This window comes from Rhipicephalus microplus, chromosome 1 (assembly GCF_043290135.1).
Source record: "Rhipicephalus microplus isolate Deutch F79 chromosome 1, USDA_Rmic, whole genome shotgun sequence".
NCBI classification, from domain to species: Eukaryota; Metazoa; Arthropoda; class Arachnida; order Ixodida; family Ixodidae; genus Rhipicephalus; species Rhipicephalus microplus.
Genome location: NC_134700.1, coordinates 259,496,126 through 259,516,692, shown reverse-complemented (window position 1 = coordinate 259,516,692; position 20,567 = coordinate 259,496,126). Strand labels below are relative to the sequence as shown.

Genomic DNA, 20,567 nt, shown 5'->3' with positions numbered 1-20,567 from the left:
TCTGTCGCACTTTTTTGTAATTCCTCCCTCTCTCTCTCTCTCTCTCTCTCTTCGCAACATTTTTTTAACATCTTTTATTCCCCTCACTCCTTTCCCCAGCAAAGGGTGGCCAGCTGGTCTAAGAACTGGCTAACCTCCCTGTCTTTCCGCTTAAACTTTTTTCCTCCTCCTCCTTCCGTCGCGTGCGTCATCGAACACTTCCCTTCAGACAGTGGCACATACCCACAGGGGGGTATGTGCTGCTGGTATGCGGGTACGTTGGTGATAGACACTTCGTATCTACCCAAGAATGACGAGAACACACATGGCCAATTTTAACGCGTAAGCGTTAATTAATACCTGACATCGGTAGCGTCGACCTAAAGAATTCGAAAAATAAATGTCCGGGTCCCCGCTGGAATCGAACCGAAGGATTCTGCATGGCAATGAAGCATTGTACTACAGAGCTATGCCAGATATCGTAACTACTTTTCAAATAGACGCTAATCTTTTCAAATAGACGCTAATCTGCAGCAGCAGCAGCAGCGACGACGACGACGACGACGACGACGACGACGACGACGACAACGACAACAACAACAACAACAACAACAACAACAACAACAACAACAACAACAACAACAACAACAACAACAACAACAACAACAACAACAACAACAAAAGGAACACAAACTCAAAAACGACGCAACATCAACGCAAGGGAAGAATAGACACGAGGAAGGTTTAGCGATAACACAGCATTATTTTGTGACATCCTGTTCCCGTGTCATGGCACTGCGTAACTTTATGATGAACTTGAATCACCTACAGCACACCAAGCCGCAATGCTTCAACAACTTATCATGTATATTAAATTCAAGATAAAGTCCCGGATGATTTTAGTCATTTCATGTCTGTTACCGTGCACGACACAATTATCTTCTTCACATTGAATAGCGAAACGAGTTAGCGTGCTCAGATTTGGGTGCACGTTAAAGAACTCCAGGTGGTGGTCAAAATTTTTGGAGCCCTCCACTATCCACTGTCTCCCATAATCATATGGTGGTTTTGGGACTATAACCTCCACATATCAATCAAACACACACTACGCTACTGTGAGGCGGTATGTGTACCTATGTCGATACACATTTTGTGAATGGTGTGGTGATAACGATGACTGATTGTAGCCCAGGCTTTTGTAATGAATTGACAGCTGTTAACCAACAAGCGATAAGAAAAATACATGATGTGACGCGTGATGTATTTTTACGCCCCTGACGCACAATGTTACACATGTTGACAAACTCTTTGACCGACATGAAGACTCTACCGTGTCCTGGTCCGGTGGAGTTCCAAGCACTGTCGTTTCTTTGTGGTAGAATAGTCGACTGCCACGTGGATACCTGGACACGATTCCGGTTGGAGACTTTGATTCTTACTCTGCGTATCTTTCCGAATTGCCCGCTAACTTCAACGCCGACTTTTCGTTCATAGCCAACGACGTTGACGGTGACACCACATCTTCTTCGACACGCGTTCCTTAACGATATCACATTAATGAGATGGGACAAATAGCCCCACTTCGTCAGAGAGATGTTGCGACATGCCTTCTCGTGGGTGTCGACACGCACAAACGTGGTGAACCTACTTTCCCAAAAGAGACACCTCAGGCAAAGCAGCTGCCGTCTCACGTACCGGCTAACCGCACTCGTATTTCGCAACACTGTCATTACTACGCACCATCACTGCACTTCAGCACGCGATTTGGAGCTCTCATTGCGCAATCGCCCTTGCGCAAAGTGCTGAAAATAATTGGCAACGGTGATGGCGCTTCGGCGAGTCGTGTCGCGCGCTTCACACTGCGCGTGCCTCCGAAAGGATTTTTCGTAGCATGAGTGGAGTGACTGTCGCCTTCGAAGAATGGCTGTTGCGCAATACATAACGCGGTATCGAATGTACGCACACAAAAAAGCAAAACTTCGTAATGCGATAGTGCGAAGAGTGTCGAGGTAATGCAGTGATTTTGAAGAGGTGCCTGGTATAGAGACGAAAGCACCGACTTCCTTCCCCTGAGAAGCACTACGTCGAGCTGTCTCGAATGCCCAAGCTACACAAAAGTAAAGGGAAAAAAAGAAAGCGTTGAAATAACAACTGGGAAGTTAACGAGATCCAGTTATGTTAGGTTATTCTTCACCAAGGAAGAAAGGGATAATGGAATTGAAAGGCAGAGGCAGGAGACGCAAAAAAAAAAGTGCCGCCCAAATGATCACTACAGCCAACATTCTTGATCACGTCTGTTGCTCATATTAACTGCACGGCCATCATCAAAATTGAACTAAAGCAAATGATCTCAAAGTGAACTTGACGGAACTCGAGACTCAGTGGCGCACTTGAGTCACTGCTGTGTTTCTCGAAAGGGGTACTGGGCACCGGAATAGTCGCAATAATGATTAGAGAAGCCTGTTTTACGCTCACGCTTACCTCTCGAACAAAGGCGGACGTGACCCGCTGCGGGCGGTTATCGGCATCGCTGACCAGTCGATTAGAAATGGACCTAATAAAGCCTTCTTCGCTGTGCAGAGTACAAGTGCTCTACCGAGATAATGTTCAGACATGCCAGCACCGAGTCGAGTTACGTGTGGTACTGCAGCAAAAGACTCGCAGACTGTCAACGCGGACGTTCCTCGCTTATATATATATATATATATATATATATATATATATATATATATATATATATATATATATATATATATATATATATATATATATATATATATATATATATATATATATATATATATATTTTTTTTTTTTTTTTTCTCGAAAGTTAACTGCGCTTACAGACACAACGAAGGTAACTCAAAAACCTCGTTGTTTATCTTGCGAGCAAAGTTTTGCTAAGATGTCTGATGTCATGTACGTCTTCGTGCGTGCTATAGGCGCGCTGCTTGGGGTAGCGCTGTCACCGGTTGCACAAAATCAAAAACTACAAAGCAGAAAATCAACAAACCAAAACATCTTGCTACAAATAATTGAAAAGCCAAGTAGCCTATACCCTCAGAAGCAGCATAGACCCCATGCGTCAACGTCGAGTATTTGTCGAGCAAACTCAGAGCGATTGAAGTGTTTTCATTTCGTGCGACCGAGTGATTTCTACTTTGATAGAAACCCGAAGTAAAACACGACTGATGGGATACAGAAATGGAGCTTGTGAAGAATTGCGAGAAATAAATACAAATTCTATTCAAAAATAAAATATCAAATAGGGTAGAAGGTTGAGTGAATTGGAAAATACTCCGTGCTGTGTTTGCGCTCTCTGTCATGCGAAAAAATGGCAGCATATCCACGGAGTGAATGATGGAGAGTGGGTCGAAGCATCCGTCCGTCCATTCGTTCTTGCTTCCGTCTGTCCATGCGTGCGTCTGTGTGGCCGCCCGTGCGTGCGTCTGTTCGTGCGTCCGCACGTCCATCTGTGCGTCCGTCCCTGCGTTTGTCCATGCATCCGCTCCTTCGTCCGTCCATGCGTTCATCCGTCCATGCAGCCATCCGTGCGTCCATCCATGCATCTGTCTGGGAGTCCGTTCGTCCACCTATTCAACACTCTAAGCACCGCCATCCAGCGGACATTCCAAGGACTGAACGAGAGGAGGCACACGCTCACTTTCTTACGGCTTGCGCTTCGGGTCCACTTCCCACCTTTAACCACCTCGAGTTCATGGTATATACTAGTTCACTGTATTCATGGCACTGCGGCCAACGCTACCTAAACCTTTCTAAAATTAAGGAGGTTACGCCCAGCGAGTATAGCGTAGCAACCCTTTCTTGTCAGATAGGGCTCAATGTACATGCCAATGGCTGCTAGTGGGGAATGAGAGACAGGAGAATTCGGCTTTTAGTTAACGCACATGCTGCAAATTTTTCATTGTTCAACAACGCACAGAAGAAATCTTTTAGCGGCACAACCTTGGAGGTCAAAATGTAAGACTGGTTACACACTACTACTGCGACCACGAGGGACGAACGGGTGCCGATATGAGGGGCTTCACCCCTAATAAAAAAAATGTGGCGAAGGTTCACGTATGGAAGGCTGTTTCAGCTCCATGAACGAGAAACCCGGGTAAAGGTGACGCAAGCTGCGTGCGCTGGTGTTCCTCACAGCAAAATCTTAACTCTTTAAAACTGCTTTACTCGCCACCGGTCCAATAACGCACCATCACTTCGCGGATATGTTTCAAGAAGTGGTGCTATGAATGACCTTACCGTAGATTTGCTGGTCCGTATCATGGTCTTTGAGAGGAAACTTGAGCACCTTGGCGGATTCCATCGAGAATTGACACCGCTGTTGAGCCAAACAGAATGTTTTGTGCAGTAACGACAAGCCTCTGACTCATGATATGCCGAGTATAAATCAATGAGGAGTAGTGAGATTTATTCAATTTTTTGTTGTTCATACCCGCGTATGATGAACTGTGACGACGACGTGACCCGCCAACAAGTCTTTCCGGAGCCCTCCACTACGGCGTCTCTCATAATCATATGGTGGTTTTGGGATGTTAACCCCCACATATTATCAACGCCGACAAGCCGAGACCCTAAGGTTCTTCGTTCCTAATATGTAAACCATTAAAAACACCCGTAAAAAGTTCAGCGTTAAAGAAAACGTGTAGGGGATGCCAGTAATAATTAGCGACCTTGTATGTCGGTTTGCATGGTAAATTACCAAACTATAGCAAAATAGAGACAATGAGAAGGAAAATAATGGTAACCTAAGCCCTTGCAGTCACCGAGACAAAGAAATAGCGTGGTAGTCTTAAACAATAGCAAAATGTTCGGTGTACGCACCTTTCCGTGTGTTCCGTACGTAAGGAGCTATAACTGTTATGATGAAATTTACGAAAACAACGTGTATTGGTTATATGTTACTGAGTGTCTAACAAGGAAGGCGAGCCTTTAAATTTACACTTCTTTCTTTCATATGCTGACTGAATGGCCTTAATAATAATAATAATAATAATAATAATAATAATAATAATAATAATAATAATAATAATAATAATAATAATAATAATAATAATAATAATAATAATAATAATAATAATAATAATAATAATATTAATAATATCAATAGTAATAATAATAATAATAATAATAATAATAATTTCATGACGCAGGTAAAGCCTTTACCTTTCTAGAAAAAAATATTGCACATGACAATGTGAATATCTTCCATATTGGATGACCCGTGCCAACTGCGCCAGTACTTACCGACAAAAAAGGACATAAAAAATATGATATCAATGGTCTAACCACGCACTGAAAGTTCCCTTTTATTGTCTTATGATATGTCACAGCCTAGGACACACGTACTGCCAGTTTTCCCTGTGAGACCCAATGTAAATCAGTAACAATAACCGGCAGGCTCGGTGTGTGCCGTCCTTTGATGGTCCACGTGCTTTCGACGAGCTTAGATAAGAAACGGAAGCACTGAAATTTAGCTCGCTTTGCACAATGCTAATAATTGTTCCGGTCTTTTTTTATTGATGTGGGGTTTAACGTCCCAAAACCACGATTTGATTATGAGAGACGTCGTAGTGGAGGGCACCGGAAATTTCGACCACCTGGGGTTCTTTAACGTGCACCCAAATCTGAGCACATGGGCGTACAGCATTTCCGGCTCCATCGGAAATGCAGTTTCCACAGCCGGGATTTGATCCCGCGGCCTGGGGGTCAGCAGCCGAGTACCTTAGCCACTAGACCACCGTGGCAGGGCAATAATTGTTCCGGTTGAAGTTCCCACAACCACAGTATGAGTATGAGAGACGCCGCAGTGGAGGGCTACCTGAGGTTCTTTTAAAGTGCGCCTATATCTCAGTACAACTCGAAAATGCAGCCCCCGCGGCACAGGGATTCTATCCTGCGACCTGCGTTTCAGCAGTGTATATGAATAAATAAATAAATAAATAACTAAATAAACACACACACACACACACACACACACACATATATATATATATATATATATATATATATATATATATATATATATATATATATATATATATATATATATATCATGAGCCTGACTACGTCCACTGCAGGACATAGGCCTTGCCTTCTCTGGGAAGCCAGTCAGTTACCCTTAATGACCAGCGGTTATCCTGTCTAAGCGCTACATGCCGGGCCCATGTCCTTTTCCTCTTCTTGATTTCAGCTATGATATCCTTAACCCCCATTTGTTCCTTAATCGACTCTGCTCTCTTCTTGTCTCTTAAGGTTACACCTACCATTTTTTTTCCATTGCTCGCTGCGTCGTCCTCAACTTAAGCTGAACCCTCTTTGTAAGTCTCCAGGTTTCTGCTCCGTAACTAAGTACCGGCAAGATACAGCTGTTATATACCTTCCCCTTGAGGGATAGTGGCAATCTATCTGTCATAATATGAGAGCGCTTTCCAAATGTGCTCCACCCCATTCTTATTCTTCTAGTTACTTCAATCTCGTGGTTTCGCTCCACGGTTATTACCTGCCCTAAGTATACATAGTCTTTTACAACTTGAAGTGCACTATTACCTATCTCGAAGCGCTGCTCTTTTCCGAGGTTGTTGTACATTACTTTCTTTTCTGCAGATTAATTTTAAGACCCACCTTTCTGCTCTTTTTGTCTAACTCCGTAATCATGAGTTGCAATTCGTCCCCTGAGTTACTCAGCAATGCAATGTCATCGGCATATATATATATATATATATATATATATATATATATATATTGTGAAGTAACGGTGAAGGCAACCTTTATTGGTCCCAGAAGACACGATGAAGCGACCACACCCAAGGCACAGAACTCAAGCAAGCAAAGTCCCCCCAGCAGATGAAGATGACGACCACTCATGATGACGACCTTGTGTAAAGATAGTATATGTGCTTAATGAATGCCTACACTAACTTCCCCCCTCACGTGAAAGCGGTCATCCTTGCGGTTTAAAGCGACGAGGAACGCCGTATTAAAGGCTTCATGCGGGATACATGGACTATTTCCGCTGCCCTGCAGCGGTGGTCCGTTGGAAGAAGAACGGATGCCGCGCGATAATTCACAGGAGGCGTTTGCTCCAAGACAGTGTAGGGGCCAATAAGACGTAATTGAAACTTCTCGCACAGGCCGGGAGTGCGAATGGGTGTAAGAAGGAAGACTTCGTCGCCAAGGCTGAAGGACACGGCACGATGAGAAGCATCATATTCAAGCTTACGATCCTGTTGCTTTTCTTCTGTGTTGTTGCGAGCCAGCTGGCGGCAATGAAGTAGACAAGACACGTATTCTTCACTTGAAGATGAACATGGTTTAACAAGTGCAGAGAAGAACGAAACATCGAGAAAAGAAGAGGGGAAGCGACCGTGGACGAGGTAGAATGGCGATTGGCTGGTTGTGCGCTGTACAGAGGTATCATAAGCAAAAGTGACAAATGGCAAAATGGTGTCCCAGTTTCTGTGGTCCGGTTCGATATACATCGCTATCATATCTGACAGTGTACGATGAAAGCGCTCAGTCAGGCCGTTCTTCTGAGAATGGTAACTCGAGCTTGTTTTGTGTGTAGTGCCGGATGCCTTGAGCACTTCTTCGACAAGATCTGAAAGAAATGCTCTTCCACAGTCGCTCAGGATTACACGAGGAGCTCCATGACGAAGGATTATTGCTCGAAGGATGAAGTCAGCCACTTCCGAAGCTGATGCAGAAGACACGGAAGCTGTTTCGGCGTAGCGGGTCAGGTGGTCGACAGCTGTAACTATCTATCGATTGCCCGTGACAGTCATAGGAAGCGGACCATACAGGTCAATGACAACTACCTCAAATGGTTGCAGGGGACACGGGAGCGGTTGTAATTGTTCACTTCGAGTTGAGGTAGGTAGCTTTCGACGCTGACAAAAGGCGCATGAGCCAACGTACTTCGCAACACAGGTGGACAAGCCCGGCCAGTAGTAGTGACATCTTATGCGATCATACGTTTTCTGGAAGCCCATGTGTCCAGCAGACATGTCGTCGTGGTATGTCTTGAAGACTTGTGCCCGAAGAGAGCGAGGTAAAACGGGCACCCAGCGTTGACCATCAAGGTGGTAGATATGACGGTACAGGACGTGGTTGTTGAGATTGAATTGCGTCAGCTGTCGGCAAAGACGGGCGTTAGAGGGCCGGCAAGTCCCGTCAAGACGGTCCATGATGCGGCGACAGCAAGGGTCAGCACGTTGGTGAGATAAGAACAAACCACACTCGCTTGGAGAAGTTGGGTCCACAGTAGCTAAGGACGAAACATGTAGGGAAGAGACGGCCGAAAGCTTCTCGAGTGTGGCAGTGGCGGATTTGTTGAGGGGCTCCAAAAAGAGCGGGCAACGCGAAAGTGCGTCGGCGTCTTGATGTTTGGCTCCCGACTTGTATGTAATAGTGAAGTCGTATTCTTGTAAGCGAAGAATGCAGCGAGCAAGGCGGCCGGACAAGTTCTTGATTGTCGAGAGCCAGCACAAGGCGTGATGGTCCATATCCACAGTAAAGTGGCGGTCGTGGAGATAAGGTCGAAACTTTTGTATTGACCATATGACCGCTAGGCACTCCTGTTCGGTGATGGTATAATTCTTTTCGGCAGGGGTCAGTGCATGGCTCGCGTATGCGACGACTTTCTCACGTGAAGATTTGTAACGCTGTAGGAGAATTCCACCAATGCCTTGACCATTAGCGTCTGTATGCAGGAGCGTAGGCGTGGTTTCGTCGAAATGGCAGGGTACTGGTTCGGATGTGAGTGCACACTTCAGTTGGGCAAACGCCGCTTCACTTTCAGGAGACCACACAAAGGCGACGCCTGATCCGAGCAACTTGTGCAATGGTTAAGCTATTGAGGCAAAGTCTCGAATGAATCGGCGAAAATAAGAAGCGAGGCCGAGGAAACTGCGCAAATCTTTGGCTTTTCCAGGACACGGGAAGTGTTGGACAGCGGAAATATTGTCTGGATCAGGACGAATACCGTTCTTTCTTACGATGTGGCCTAACACTTTAATCATCTTGCTTGCAAAACGGCACTTCTGGGTGTTCAGCTGAAGGCCTGCGTTTCCAAGGCACGTGAGAACTTCGTCCAGTCGTTGCAAGTGCTGAGGGAAAGTTGACGAGAAAATAACGATATCGTCTAAATAGCACAAGCAAGTCTTCCATTTCAAGCCTCGTAAAACTGTGTCGATCATTCACTCGAACGTTGCTGGGGCATTGCAAAGGCCGAATGGCATGACGTTGAATTCGTACAGCCCATCTGGTGTTGAAAACGCTGTCTTTTCTTTGTCATCCTCGTGCATGGGTATTTGTCAGTAACCTGAACGCAGGTCTAGGCTTGATAAGTACTCGGCACCTTGCAGTGAATCCAAAGCATCGTCTATGCGTGACATGGGGTAAACATCCTTGTGGGTAATCTTATTAAGTGCTCTGTAGTCCACGCAAAATCGCACGGAGCCATTTTTTTCCTTACTAAAACAACATGGGATGACCAAGGACTCGCGGATTGACATATAATGTTCCGTTGCAGCATATCGGCTACATTTTCTTCAATGACCTCACGCTTGGACGAAGAGACGCAATATGGTCGACGGCGTACGATGGAAGTGCCATCGGTCTGGATACGATGCCTAATAATGGACGTTTGTCCCAGAGATGAGAAATGGGCATCAAACGATCTCCGATGCTTTTGTAGCAAGGCAAGCAACTCATCTGTCTGTGAAGAGGTCAGCTCTGGACTAATAGTCGCAGCAAGAACAGAAACGCTTGATGAACGTCCAATAGAAGGAAGTTCAGAACACACTGGCATAAGCGGGACAACAGAGACAGGTTGGTATTCGGTAACGCAAGCCATTGTGGTGCCTTCAGGAATGAGAATTTTCCCAGACGTCTGGTTTGTAGCGTAGAGAAGTCCGGAGCTATTGTGGAACCGCGCTACACCTGAAGCAAGGGCTATACCTCTTGCGAGACAGCGTGCAGATGGTTGGACAAACACGTCACCAGAGTCGATCACATTAGAAGTGATGGTAACTATTCGCTGATGACCAGGTGGTAGCTCGGTATCTTCCGCAGCGAGCAAGCGAACGGACCTGTCATCCGCATAAAGGGCATAGTCAGTTTCCATCATATGAACAACACAGCGCTCGTGCTGTGTGCCTCCTCTTTGCTTTGTGTCTGTGTTCACCCCCGTGCTCCCAGTACACTGAACCATGAAGATTTTCTCGACAGCAGATGGAAGCGTTCGCCGTAGACAGAAAATACCAGCCTAATATAAGCTGGTGGGCACACGAACTCAGCACGACAAATTGCACAAAAATTGAGAAGACCAGCTATGAAAGCACGAGTGGTCCACATAGCGGCAGGTGTAATGGCGTCCCCTTGAGCAGCGAGCAGTGTAGGTCCATCATAAGGGGTGGTGACTTTTCGCACACGTGAGCACAAGTTACGATCAATCACAGACAAACAAGCACCGGTGTCTAATAAAGCATCCACGTACACACCTTCTATTAAAACAGATATCGCTTTACATGAACGCACTGGAGGAATTTCTGTCTTTTCATTCGATGCAGCTTTTCCTCCAAAACTTGCAGAGGTTAGTTTTCCGGGCGTTGGTTGGTGAATTACGAGACAGGTCGCAATGGAGACGTGGAGCGACGGAGGGGTGATGGTGAGCGGCGTCTAGTAGAGCGTTAAGAAGTGGTAGGCTCAGATGTCGCAGTTGGAAACGGTGAGCGATGTAGCGGCGGATTATAAAGACGACGTTGGAAAGCGTAGCAGCTTGCCTCAACATCCCGTCCGTAGGTGTCGAATCCACGACGCTCGTCCTGGTGACGCTTCCGACAGAAGCGTGCAATTTGGCCCCAATAGCCGCAGTAATAACAGATCGGACGAGGCGGCTGCCATGGTGGGTGAAAGGGCTGTCTAGGTGCACTCGGAGTTAACGAAGCCAGTGGGACAGGCGTCGAGTGTGCGGGCATCGGTTGTACGACGGGTGGTGAGCCAGCGAGGACTTGTGCGTACGTCGGCTGGGGTCGAGGTACTGGAGAGTCTACATACGCTGGCCTGGTCATGGATGCCAACTCCTCTTTGATAACGTCGCGCAAAACAATGTTGGAGGGGGGAGGTAGACTCGGTGTTATTGAGAGGCCGAAAGATTGTACCTCTTCCCGTATAATCGCTCGGATCATGGCACGCAATGAGGCATCAGTCGTGGTGGTGTTTTCAGCGCTGTCCGGCGGTAACTGTTGGGACTCAAGTTCCTCTAGGCGTTGGCACGTGGCAACAACGTCAGCGACTGTGGTCGGGTTTTGTATGACCAAGGCATTGAACGTGACCGTGCCGACCCTTTCAATAGATGACGAACTCTCTCTGATTCAGACATGGACATGCTGAAACGGTGACAGAGAGCAAAGACATCCTCTATGTACGATGTGTAAGACTCACCGGATTGTTGCTTGCGAGCATCCAGTGTCTTCTTCGCGAGAGCTGAACGAACCACCGGGGTGCCGAAAATTTGGCGAAGCTGTTGCTTGAAACGTGTCCAGTCCGTGATGTCCGTTTCATGATTGAAAAACCATGTTTTCGCTACGCCTATCAACTACAAAGAAACACGGTGAAGCTTGGTAGGATCATCCCAGTTGTTAGTGAAACTCACTCGATTGAACTGATCAAACCAATCCTCCACATCTTCACCTTGAAGTCCAGCGAACGTCGGCGGCTCATGCTGGTGCGCGGTGACAATCCACGATGAGTAGGCCGCGGTAGCCGGGGCCGTGGAGGTAGACGCAGAAGCGTCGGTTGGCTCGTCCTGAGGCATGTTACCGGACACCTAGCACAAACGACGACCTGAGCCGAGCTCCAGGAGGCAGAGCGGGCTGGGAGAGGGCGGAAGATCGTAGAGCACACTCCACCACTTGTGATGTAACGGTGAAGGCAATCTTTATTAGGCCCAGAAGACACGATGAAGTGACCACACCCAAGGCACAGAACTCATGCAAGCAGAGTCCCCCCAGCAGATGAAGATGACGACCACTCATGATGATGAACGTGTGTAAAGATAGTAGATGTGCTTAATGAATTCCTAATATATATATATATATATATATATATATATATATATATATATATATATATAATAGTGTATATATAAGGGCTCGTTTTTCCGTCTTTTCACACAATAAAATGAGATGTAACAGACAATATTATAGGGGAAGTTATTCGAACCAATGTAATGTAAATAAGAAGAAAGAAAAGGGGGTCAAAAAATAACTTTGCCGCAAGCAGGAATCGAACCTAAGACCTTCGAATAACGCGTTCGATCGCATTGAGAGCATCAAACGCGTTATTCGAAGGTCGTAGGTTCGATTCCTGCTCAAGGCAAGTTATTTTTTTCACCAACTTTTTTTCCTTTTTACATTACAGTGGCTCTAATAACTTCCCCTATATATTCCTTAGCATTATTGTCTCTTAGATATCATATATATATATATATATATATATATATATATATATATATATATATATATATATATATATATATATATATATATATATATATATATATATATATATATATATATATATATATATATAAGTGTTCTGATAAACTAGGAGCCTTCGAGCATACTTCAATTTACATTAGTGGGAGGGTAGGTGAACTTCGGTGAACTATTATCACGGCGATTGAAAAAGAGCGATCGAAGAGCTTATCTAACGACTTCTTTTTTTTTAAACGAGTGATGCGGTCCGATAATTGTGCCTGTGTTTACTTAACGCTCAAGCACAAATCGTTGTTCTGAACGAACGAAGTACAATCGCAAAGGAATTGCGACACTCAAAGAGCAACCTTCAACGGGAGCTAAGTTGTCTTAAACGCAGTTTTGTTCGCTCGACAAATGACTGTTGAAAATGATTGTCCGTGGGATAACGGTATATAGTGTGCGTATACGAGGTCACACAAGAAGAACGGTATTTAACGGCGGGTCAAAGGCCAAATTAGCCTGCCGGCAAGTTTGACAGGTCGCCGAGGTTCGGCTGCGCTGCTCGCCTGTCACGCCTTATCGCGGTTGCGGTCCCTTCATCGTTCACGTCAGGACGATTAGATGGGAGCCTTCATTAGGGATTCAGAAGCAATGATGCGAGTGCGCGCTAATGGCTTTCCTTCCGGTTCCACGAACGGATGAGTTACGCTTGCGCGCCAGTGTCACTACAACGCGCTGTCGTCCGTGCCGATAAGTAGCCGAGCACACCTGAGTGGATATCGGCACAACGAAGTGTGCGATAGCCGAGGGGACGAGCTCCGCCGCGTTAGCTATTGCGCTATTTGTGCCCTGTGAAACGAGCTCATTGACTTGCACGAACGAGACGCTGGGGGACGAACGCAGCACGTGTACGTTATACGCTGTCCACGTTTCGTCCAAATATAACTCTTGACATGCAGTCTTGCCCGACAGAAACTGTCGAGTAGCGGGGAAGGCATAGCTAACATCGAACAATCTTACTCCGAGTTGCGGGAGCGGTGTTCACTGTTGACTCGTGTGCTCACTGGCCAATATGGATTTTCCTTCGCTTGCCGGCTGAACGTGGGACTAATACATCATACTTAAGATAAGAGCTCATTAAGCTTTCTTGTCGTAACTTCCCGTAAAAATAGGAAGACCGATACCGAGTCAAGCTTTGAACAAACGATACTGCGTTTTACTGTGCCTGCGTAGAAACTTCCTTCCATATAGATCGTTCAAACGTCACATTGAGACATTGAGTAAAAAAAGGGAAGAGTTTCGGATTTTGAAGAAATCTTAGAAGTTTTCCGTAGTGATATCGGAGGCGTACGTCCTACACAGAGCTTAGATATTGCAAATCCTGCAAAATTTGATTGGTGTCCTGGTAGATGAGCTACTCCAAACTTGGGTACGCTGGGCCTGGGGCTCTTGGTGGGCATTCAATGCTTACTTTAAGTGTTTTAAAGCCGAGCTGTTATACCCGCCGTTTGCTCGGTCAGCGGTGTAGACAAAAAAAAAGTCAGCATATCCACGAAGTGAATTATGATGAGTGGGGCGAAGCGTCCGTCAGCCCGTCCTTGCTTCCGTCCGTCCGTTCGTTCGTTCTTGCTTCCGTCCGTCCGCGCGAAAATCCGTGCGTCCATCTACGCGTTCGTCCGTCTGTCCAAGCGTCCGTCACTGAGTCCGTCCATTAGTCTGTCCGTCTGTTCGTGCGTCCATCCGTCCGTTCGTGAGTCCGTCCATCCGTCTGTTTGTCCATCCGTGCGTCCACCTAGCGAACACTCCAAGTGCCGCCATATCGCATCTCGCATCCTCTGTGGCACATACCCGCTCCGTGCGTCCATCCATCCGTCCGTACGTCTGCTAGTCTGTCTGTCCGTCTGTCCATGAGTCCGTCCGTGCGTCCCTCTAGTGAACACTCCAAGTACCGCCATCTCACATCTTGCATCCCCAGTAGCTCAGAGCGGGTATGCGCCACCGGTGGCTACGTACAACAACATCGGAGGATGTACAGACCCACGCTTTAAGAAGCTTCGCCCCTAAAAAATTGGCCCCGTATCTGCATGTTTCACTGCAAATGTCGTCGAAAGACGATAGTCTGGCTCTCTAGTCTGGCGTCTGGAGAAAGTGAACAAAACGGTAATTTGATGTTCTGCGCGAGAACATCGGTGAATTCATTCTGGAGGTGCTGTAGAGTGCCTCGATCCGTGCAGCAGAGGCGAACGAGGGCACTGAGACACGAGTGCTATCTGGCAGTTATCTTCGAAAATGAAAGATGGTATGCGCGCCTGTCTCGAATGCGATAAGGTGTAGAACACAAAGTGACGGGTAGGTGCCACCACCGTGTCGTTTTAGCAAAGCGTTCGCTTGCCTTTTTGTGCATAGCGTTGCATTGTCAGCGCAGCGTTAAACGCTACGGTTCTTAGAATCACTTATGTGTGCCTTCTCTATAAAGAAACACATACGCAATATTGACGTGTTGTTATTGTGCCTCAGATATGCTCAATATTGCTTTTAATTGACGATCGCACAAGTATGAATGAACGCTGAAACTTGAGCAATATTGGTGGGTGCTGCAGGTGGGGTCGGAATTTCGGCCCTTTCGGGTACCGTTTCGGTGGACAAACAGACAATCGGATGGACAGACTGACAGAACTAAATTTTTGCGTCTAAGTACCCCAAGATAGATTGTCGTCGTTACAAAGCTATTATCATTATGCCAGCGCGTGCCCACTTAGCCATCTTTCGCTTAGCTCCCTGAATAAGTGTGCCAGGCGCACGCCCTCCCGCTGCGCTGATATGTCCGGTGTGGGGTGCAATAACTCGTATGGGCGAGAGAACATGTACGAAGAGAGAGAAAGAGAAGTAGACATAAAGAAAAGTAGAAACAGGGAGAAAGAGAGAAGAAAAAAAAAACAGACAGAGAGGAAAAGAAACAAACACGAAAAATACAGAGAAACGAATCATGACTGCAGGCGAAACAAAGGAAGAGAGGGAAAAAAAGAAAGGTATCACTGACTTGAGACAAAAAGAAACAAAGAAAGAGAGAGTGAAAAGAAAGATATAAACAAATGGAGACAGCCACTGATAGAACCCGATAGATACCTATTGAATAATCGGGATTTGCAATGTGATCCCGTAAATACTTCTTGCATCAGGTTGTGAATGCATGTGTGCCTCATCAAGCCAGCATCAGCTGAGAATCGACCAGTACTGCTCTGCTCCAACCTTGCGCATTTTTTTTTTCAGTGAGTAAATTGATGTGTGCTACTTACATGACAATATATCAGAATGTAATAGTGTGCAAACATTTCAAACTGCTTGCTGTGACTTTGCTTCTAATGATATTGTGCGGCATAGCAGTTTCTTCCACGCTGTATAGCTTGTCAAAAACGCAACTATGGTACTTCGAAATACTGTAAAACAGAAAAAAAAATCACAGAATATCCAAGAAGTGAATGATGATGAATGGGGCGAAACATCCGTAACTCCGTCAGCGTTTCTGTCTGTCCATTCGTTATTGCTTCCGTCCATCCGTCCGCGCATCCGCCCGTGAGTCCGTCTGTCCGTGCGTCAAACAGACAGACAGACCACGGACGGACGCGGCCAGCGGATGATTCACGGTTTGCCAATAAAACCCTTCGAACCTTCGCCCCACTCATAATTATTCACTCCGTGGATATGCTGTGATGTGGTTACTGCATACATGCATACATACAAGTGATGGCCGAACCACCCATAGCTTAAGGAGCTTCGCCCCTAAAAGACGAACACTATTATGCATGCTAATATCTGTGCTGCGATTAGAACAGTGGCTTGTGCAAGGTGGCTCAATGCTTTCCTTGTGTAACTCGTTAATATTGCGCTGGACTAGGGGTGCAACGTGCCCCATATCTTTCGGTGCACAAGAAACGACGCGAGTAGGAACTGTCCGCGTCATTTCGGAAGTCATTTAGTGATACATTAAGGCAGTGTCATATCAATGATGTGAGCGAGATCTTTCGTGGCGACTGCTCATGAGCCATTATTCTAAGATGTTGGAATAAGCGGCTCATAGTGTGTGACCTTTCGAGCACCGTTCAGGACCGTACGTATAAACATCCATTATTATTTCCTTTTTTCTCAAAGTGCTCATGTGTAAAAAATAAAAATGACCAGGAAAGCTAGACAGATAGAGAAAGAAAACACGCCCTTGGGTAAAACGATCGATCAGGTTATTCCCTATGTATCCTTCTTTCCCACCATCTTTTTTTATCTTTCTCAGTAACAAAAGATGCTCTATTTTTTTTACATTTTTACGCGAAGGGCTCGAACAGCCCGCAGGCCTTGACGAGTCACGTGGCGCCCTATGATTAGGTGTAGTACCCGACCGTGTTGTCACGTCGGCCACTCGCATGTAGGCGCACTTGCCAAGCCGTAGCCACCGTGTTTTTCGAGCAGTTGCTGGTCAAACCAAAACGAGCTGTCCAACTGGCCCGTGTTCCTATTATTTTTGCACGTGCATTTCCTCCCCCTTGCCCTCACACATAGACTTGCTCACAGTCCGAAAGAACCCAGTGCGCACCAATTCAGTACTCGATTTTGGGCCGCAGCCACACACCGGCCCGGGTTGCATATTTTATCCCCAAATTACTGGAGATGAATGGAGCCCGGAATTGCCATCACACGTCTCTGTTCTTTTTTCTGCTAATCTTACGTGGTGGATCGCCAACTAGATTTGGGCTCGTTTTCGCCTCCTGGTTCATGAACTCTTCTTCGGCCGACGCTGTGCATGGTAATACCTCGCATCCGTGAAAAGAAGGGTTGAATTATAGATAGGATAGTGACCAAGAGCGGCAGTATTGCATGCGCGAATAGCGCATATCTGGGAAGGAATAATGCTGGTCATGTTATGCTTGAAGGTGTGCTTTCTTGAAGCATATCCACAACTACATCTCACTTTAATCGAACGCGTCTGAGCTGCCTGCAAATAAAACAAAATGAAAGGACGGTACATATTCTTCCGGAAAGCAACATCCTGCATGCAACATCGTCTTCCCAGTGATTTCTACGGCCGTATTCAGAAAGCCTCAAGTATAATATATCACTGGTGAGTCAAGGTCACTCGTATGAAAATGACAATGGGGAAGTGGAAGACGAGAAATCACACATCTATGCCATCGCGTTTGTGACGACTCTATTCACACTTCCTGGTAAGCTATGCTGTCTGCTGCTTCAAGCCAGTCACAAAGCGAAATCCCAGCACTCGCTTGTTCTCATTATTTGGTAATTCGTAATACTTCTCATACATTAGTTCTCATTAATATTGTGATTAATAAAGAAAACGAGCCCTTGAACTTACATTTCTTTCCAGCACTTACTAAAGTTATTTGCGCACTGTGTGACACGCATGGGTGCAAGGCGAAAAACTGCGCTTGCATGTCGTTGTGATCGCGATTATCTCGACCTTTTTTCCTCTCTGGGGGGAGGGGGGGAAGTGATTTTAAGAGAAAAGAAGAGAGAAGTGAGCCCCATAATTGTCTCTCAAGAGGAGGACACCTCAACAGCAGCTCACGAGGGATGGGGGTAGAGAAGGGAAAAAAGGGTAGAATTAACAAGTAGAAAGATAGAGAGAGAGAAAGGAGAGAGCGAGGCGGTGGGACAGGGAGCGACGGAAGTAAGGAGAAGACAGGAAAGAAGGATACGGTTGCAGGAGTCCGAGGACGGGCACCACTGGCGAGAGCTCTTGTCGGCGACAGGAGATGGCGCGTGGGGCTAATCTAGTCGGTCAGAGCTACGCTGTCGACGTCGTAGGGAACCAGCAGCAGGAGGTGGTGTAAGACCAACCCAGTCGGCCAGAGCTGCGCTGTCGTCGGAGATCGCGAGGGCACAAACGGTCGGCACGGAATCCAGCGAACAAAATAATGTAACTCCGCGTCAGAGAGAAAAAAAAAAGGGAATCCAGCTTGCTCGATGGATTCCCTTTTTGCTCGCTTAATTCCCCTTTTCCTCTCTCACGCAGAGTTACGCTATTTTTTTCTCGTGTTTACGTCGACACTGGATGCGCGCGCCAAATTTCACGTTCGTGAGGACGAAGGTATGCAGACTCAAGGGGAGGAGCTTGAACGAGAGACTCAGCCAGAATAAACGATCGCTGCTTGAAACCAAGGCATCAGATTTAGCAGTTAATTGCCGAGAGTGCGGGTGTGCACCACTTTAAAACTGTTATGGGCGAGGTTTGCCCGGTGTCGCAGATAGAATATTACCGTCATAATCAATTAAAAAGGTGCTCAACCGCAGCCCATGCATGCTGTAAAGATGTTTATCAAGAGAAGCTAAAACGTGTCCACCAGCTCTGCTGCACGACCAAGTTTCACGCTAAATATTGCAAGCTGTGCTGAAGCTTTTAGCGATGCGATGATATTATAGAAGCACGAACACAGAGAGAACGTGCGCGAGGTGATCGAAGTCTTTCACAAACGGACGAAGTGGTTGTGTCAGTCAGCAGTCACAGAATATCAATTATTGATCAGCACGTGCGGTAACACAACAAGATCTTAGACGATGCGCGGCGCATATGTTTCTGCTTCCGGAAGTGAATTAATCGTACGGGTCCGCACGTGTCATTGATTACGTTCATTTCTTTCTTCCCTTTTTGTCCGAATGAAGTTCTGCTGAAGGTCAGTGCATGCAGCCGTGTGTTTCTTCGACGTTCATTGTCCTTTTTGCGAGTGCCTTACAAGACACTTTCGAATTCATCGTGACGTTTCCACGAGCCAGTTGTTTCTGCAACACACTGAGCCGATGCTCTTGATGTAATTCAATATGAAGCTTTCCGCTTTGAGAAATCTGTCATTTCTTTCTCGTAGTGAAATCAGATAAATATAAAACAAAAAAAATGGCAAAGCGCCTTGCAATGCGTCTTCATTTCATTTTGTCGAAGCAGTAATAGGAGCCCCACCCCGGTAGTCTAGTGGCTAAGGTACTCGGCTGCTGACCCGCAGGTTGCGGGATCAAATCCCGGCTGTGGCGGCTGCATTCGCTATGGAGGCGAAAATGTTGTAGGCCCGTGTGCTCACATTTGGGGGCACGTTAAAGAACCCCAGTTTGTCAAAATTTCCGGAGCCCTCCACTACAGCATCTCTCATAATCAATTGGTGGTTTTGGGACGTTAAACCCCAGAAATCAATCAAGCAGTAATAGGATTAACAAGCCGCTATGACACTGGTAAAGTAACGTTGGAGGTGGTAGTGTAAAGCAACGGGAAGGTTTTGCACCAGTATACAACGCTTCCCCAGAAAAAAACAACAGGGAGTGTTGAGAGTTCTAGTGAAATAAAGGTAGGAACGTGAACGTTTTACTTACCTGCTATACAAAATGAGACGAGGAGAGGCAGAAAAGATGCCCGGAGTTTTCCCCACCGTGGGCCACAGAAGAAGATGAACCACGCAGCCATCTCTACGACATGAGTGATACGAAATTCAGTGTCCCAAAGAAAGTAATTGCTTTGCGAGTTCTCCGTAGCAGTGTCCTACTTGGAAAGTCTCTCCTCGGGAAATGGTTCAAGAAAAAAAAACATTTGGTGTGCACGTGACTTTACAAACACTGACGAGAGGGACCACACGGTGGTTTCAGGTTACGAAACGCTGTTCACGTGGCTCTTACCGGTCAGCGCATGGGGGCCAATTGAGCAGAGCTTATGAGCAGTGCGTGCGAAAATAAAAAACACTCATTAGCAGCATCCGCAGCTTCCTACGGCAGTGAGCTCGGTGGTGCGTCGGTTGGGGATGCGCAGCCCCCGAAACTAGAGTTGGCGCGCGCTTCCCGTTTCGCTCGGAAAAGGGCTCGTCGGGTCGAGCGCCGTTCCCGCCACCGCGCGGGCGAATCCCCAAAGCGGGACCCTCCGCCGCCGCAGTGTGCTGTCGCGGACGCCGGCTCTTTCAATAGAGTTGTGGTGGCTGCCCTCGGGTTTGCTTACCGCCTTTGTCAAAGCAGGTTTGCGTCGTAAAGTGCTCTGGGCAGTATTAACCACGTTCCACAAGGCAGGTCTGAGAGAAACAGAAGATAAATAAATAAATGAATACA

The 20,567-nt window shown here is 46.5% G+C and overlaps 1 protein-coding gene across 1 annotated transcript in view; it reads right to left on the bottom strand.

Moving 5' to 3' along the window:
* The window catches only part of LOC142814685 (lachesin-like), a 50,816-nt gene extending 30,568 nt beyond the window's left edge, over positions 1–20,248 (bottom strand). Inside the window, exon 1 of the mRNA XM_075893858.1 lies at positions 19,848–20,248. Within this exon, the coding sequence (XP_075749973.1) occupies positions 19,848–19,938 (91 nt within the window). The 5' untranslated portion in view covers positions 19,939–20,248. The remainder of the gene's footprint in view (positions 1–19,847) is intronic.
* Positions 20,249–20,567: the final 319 nt, after the last annotated feature.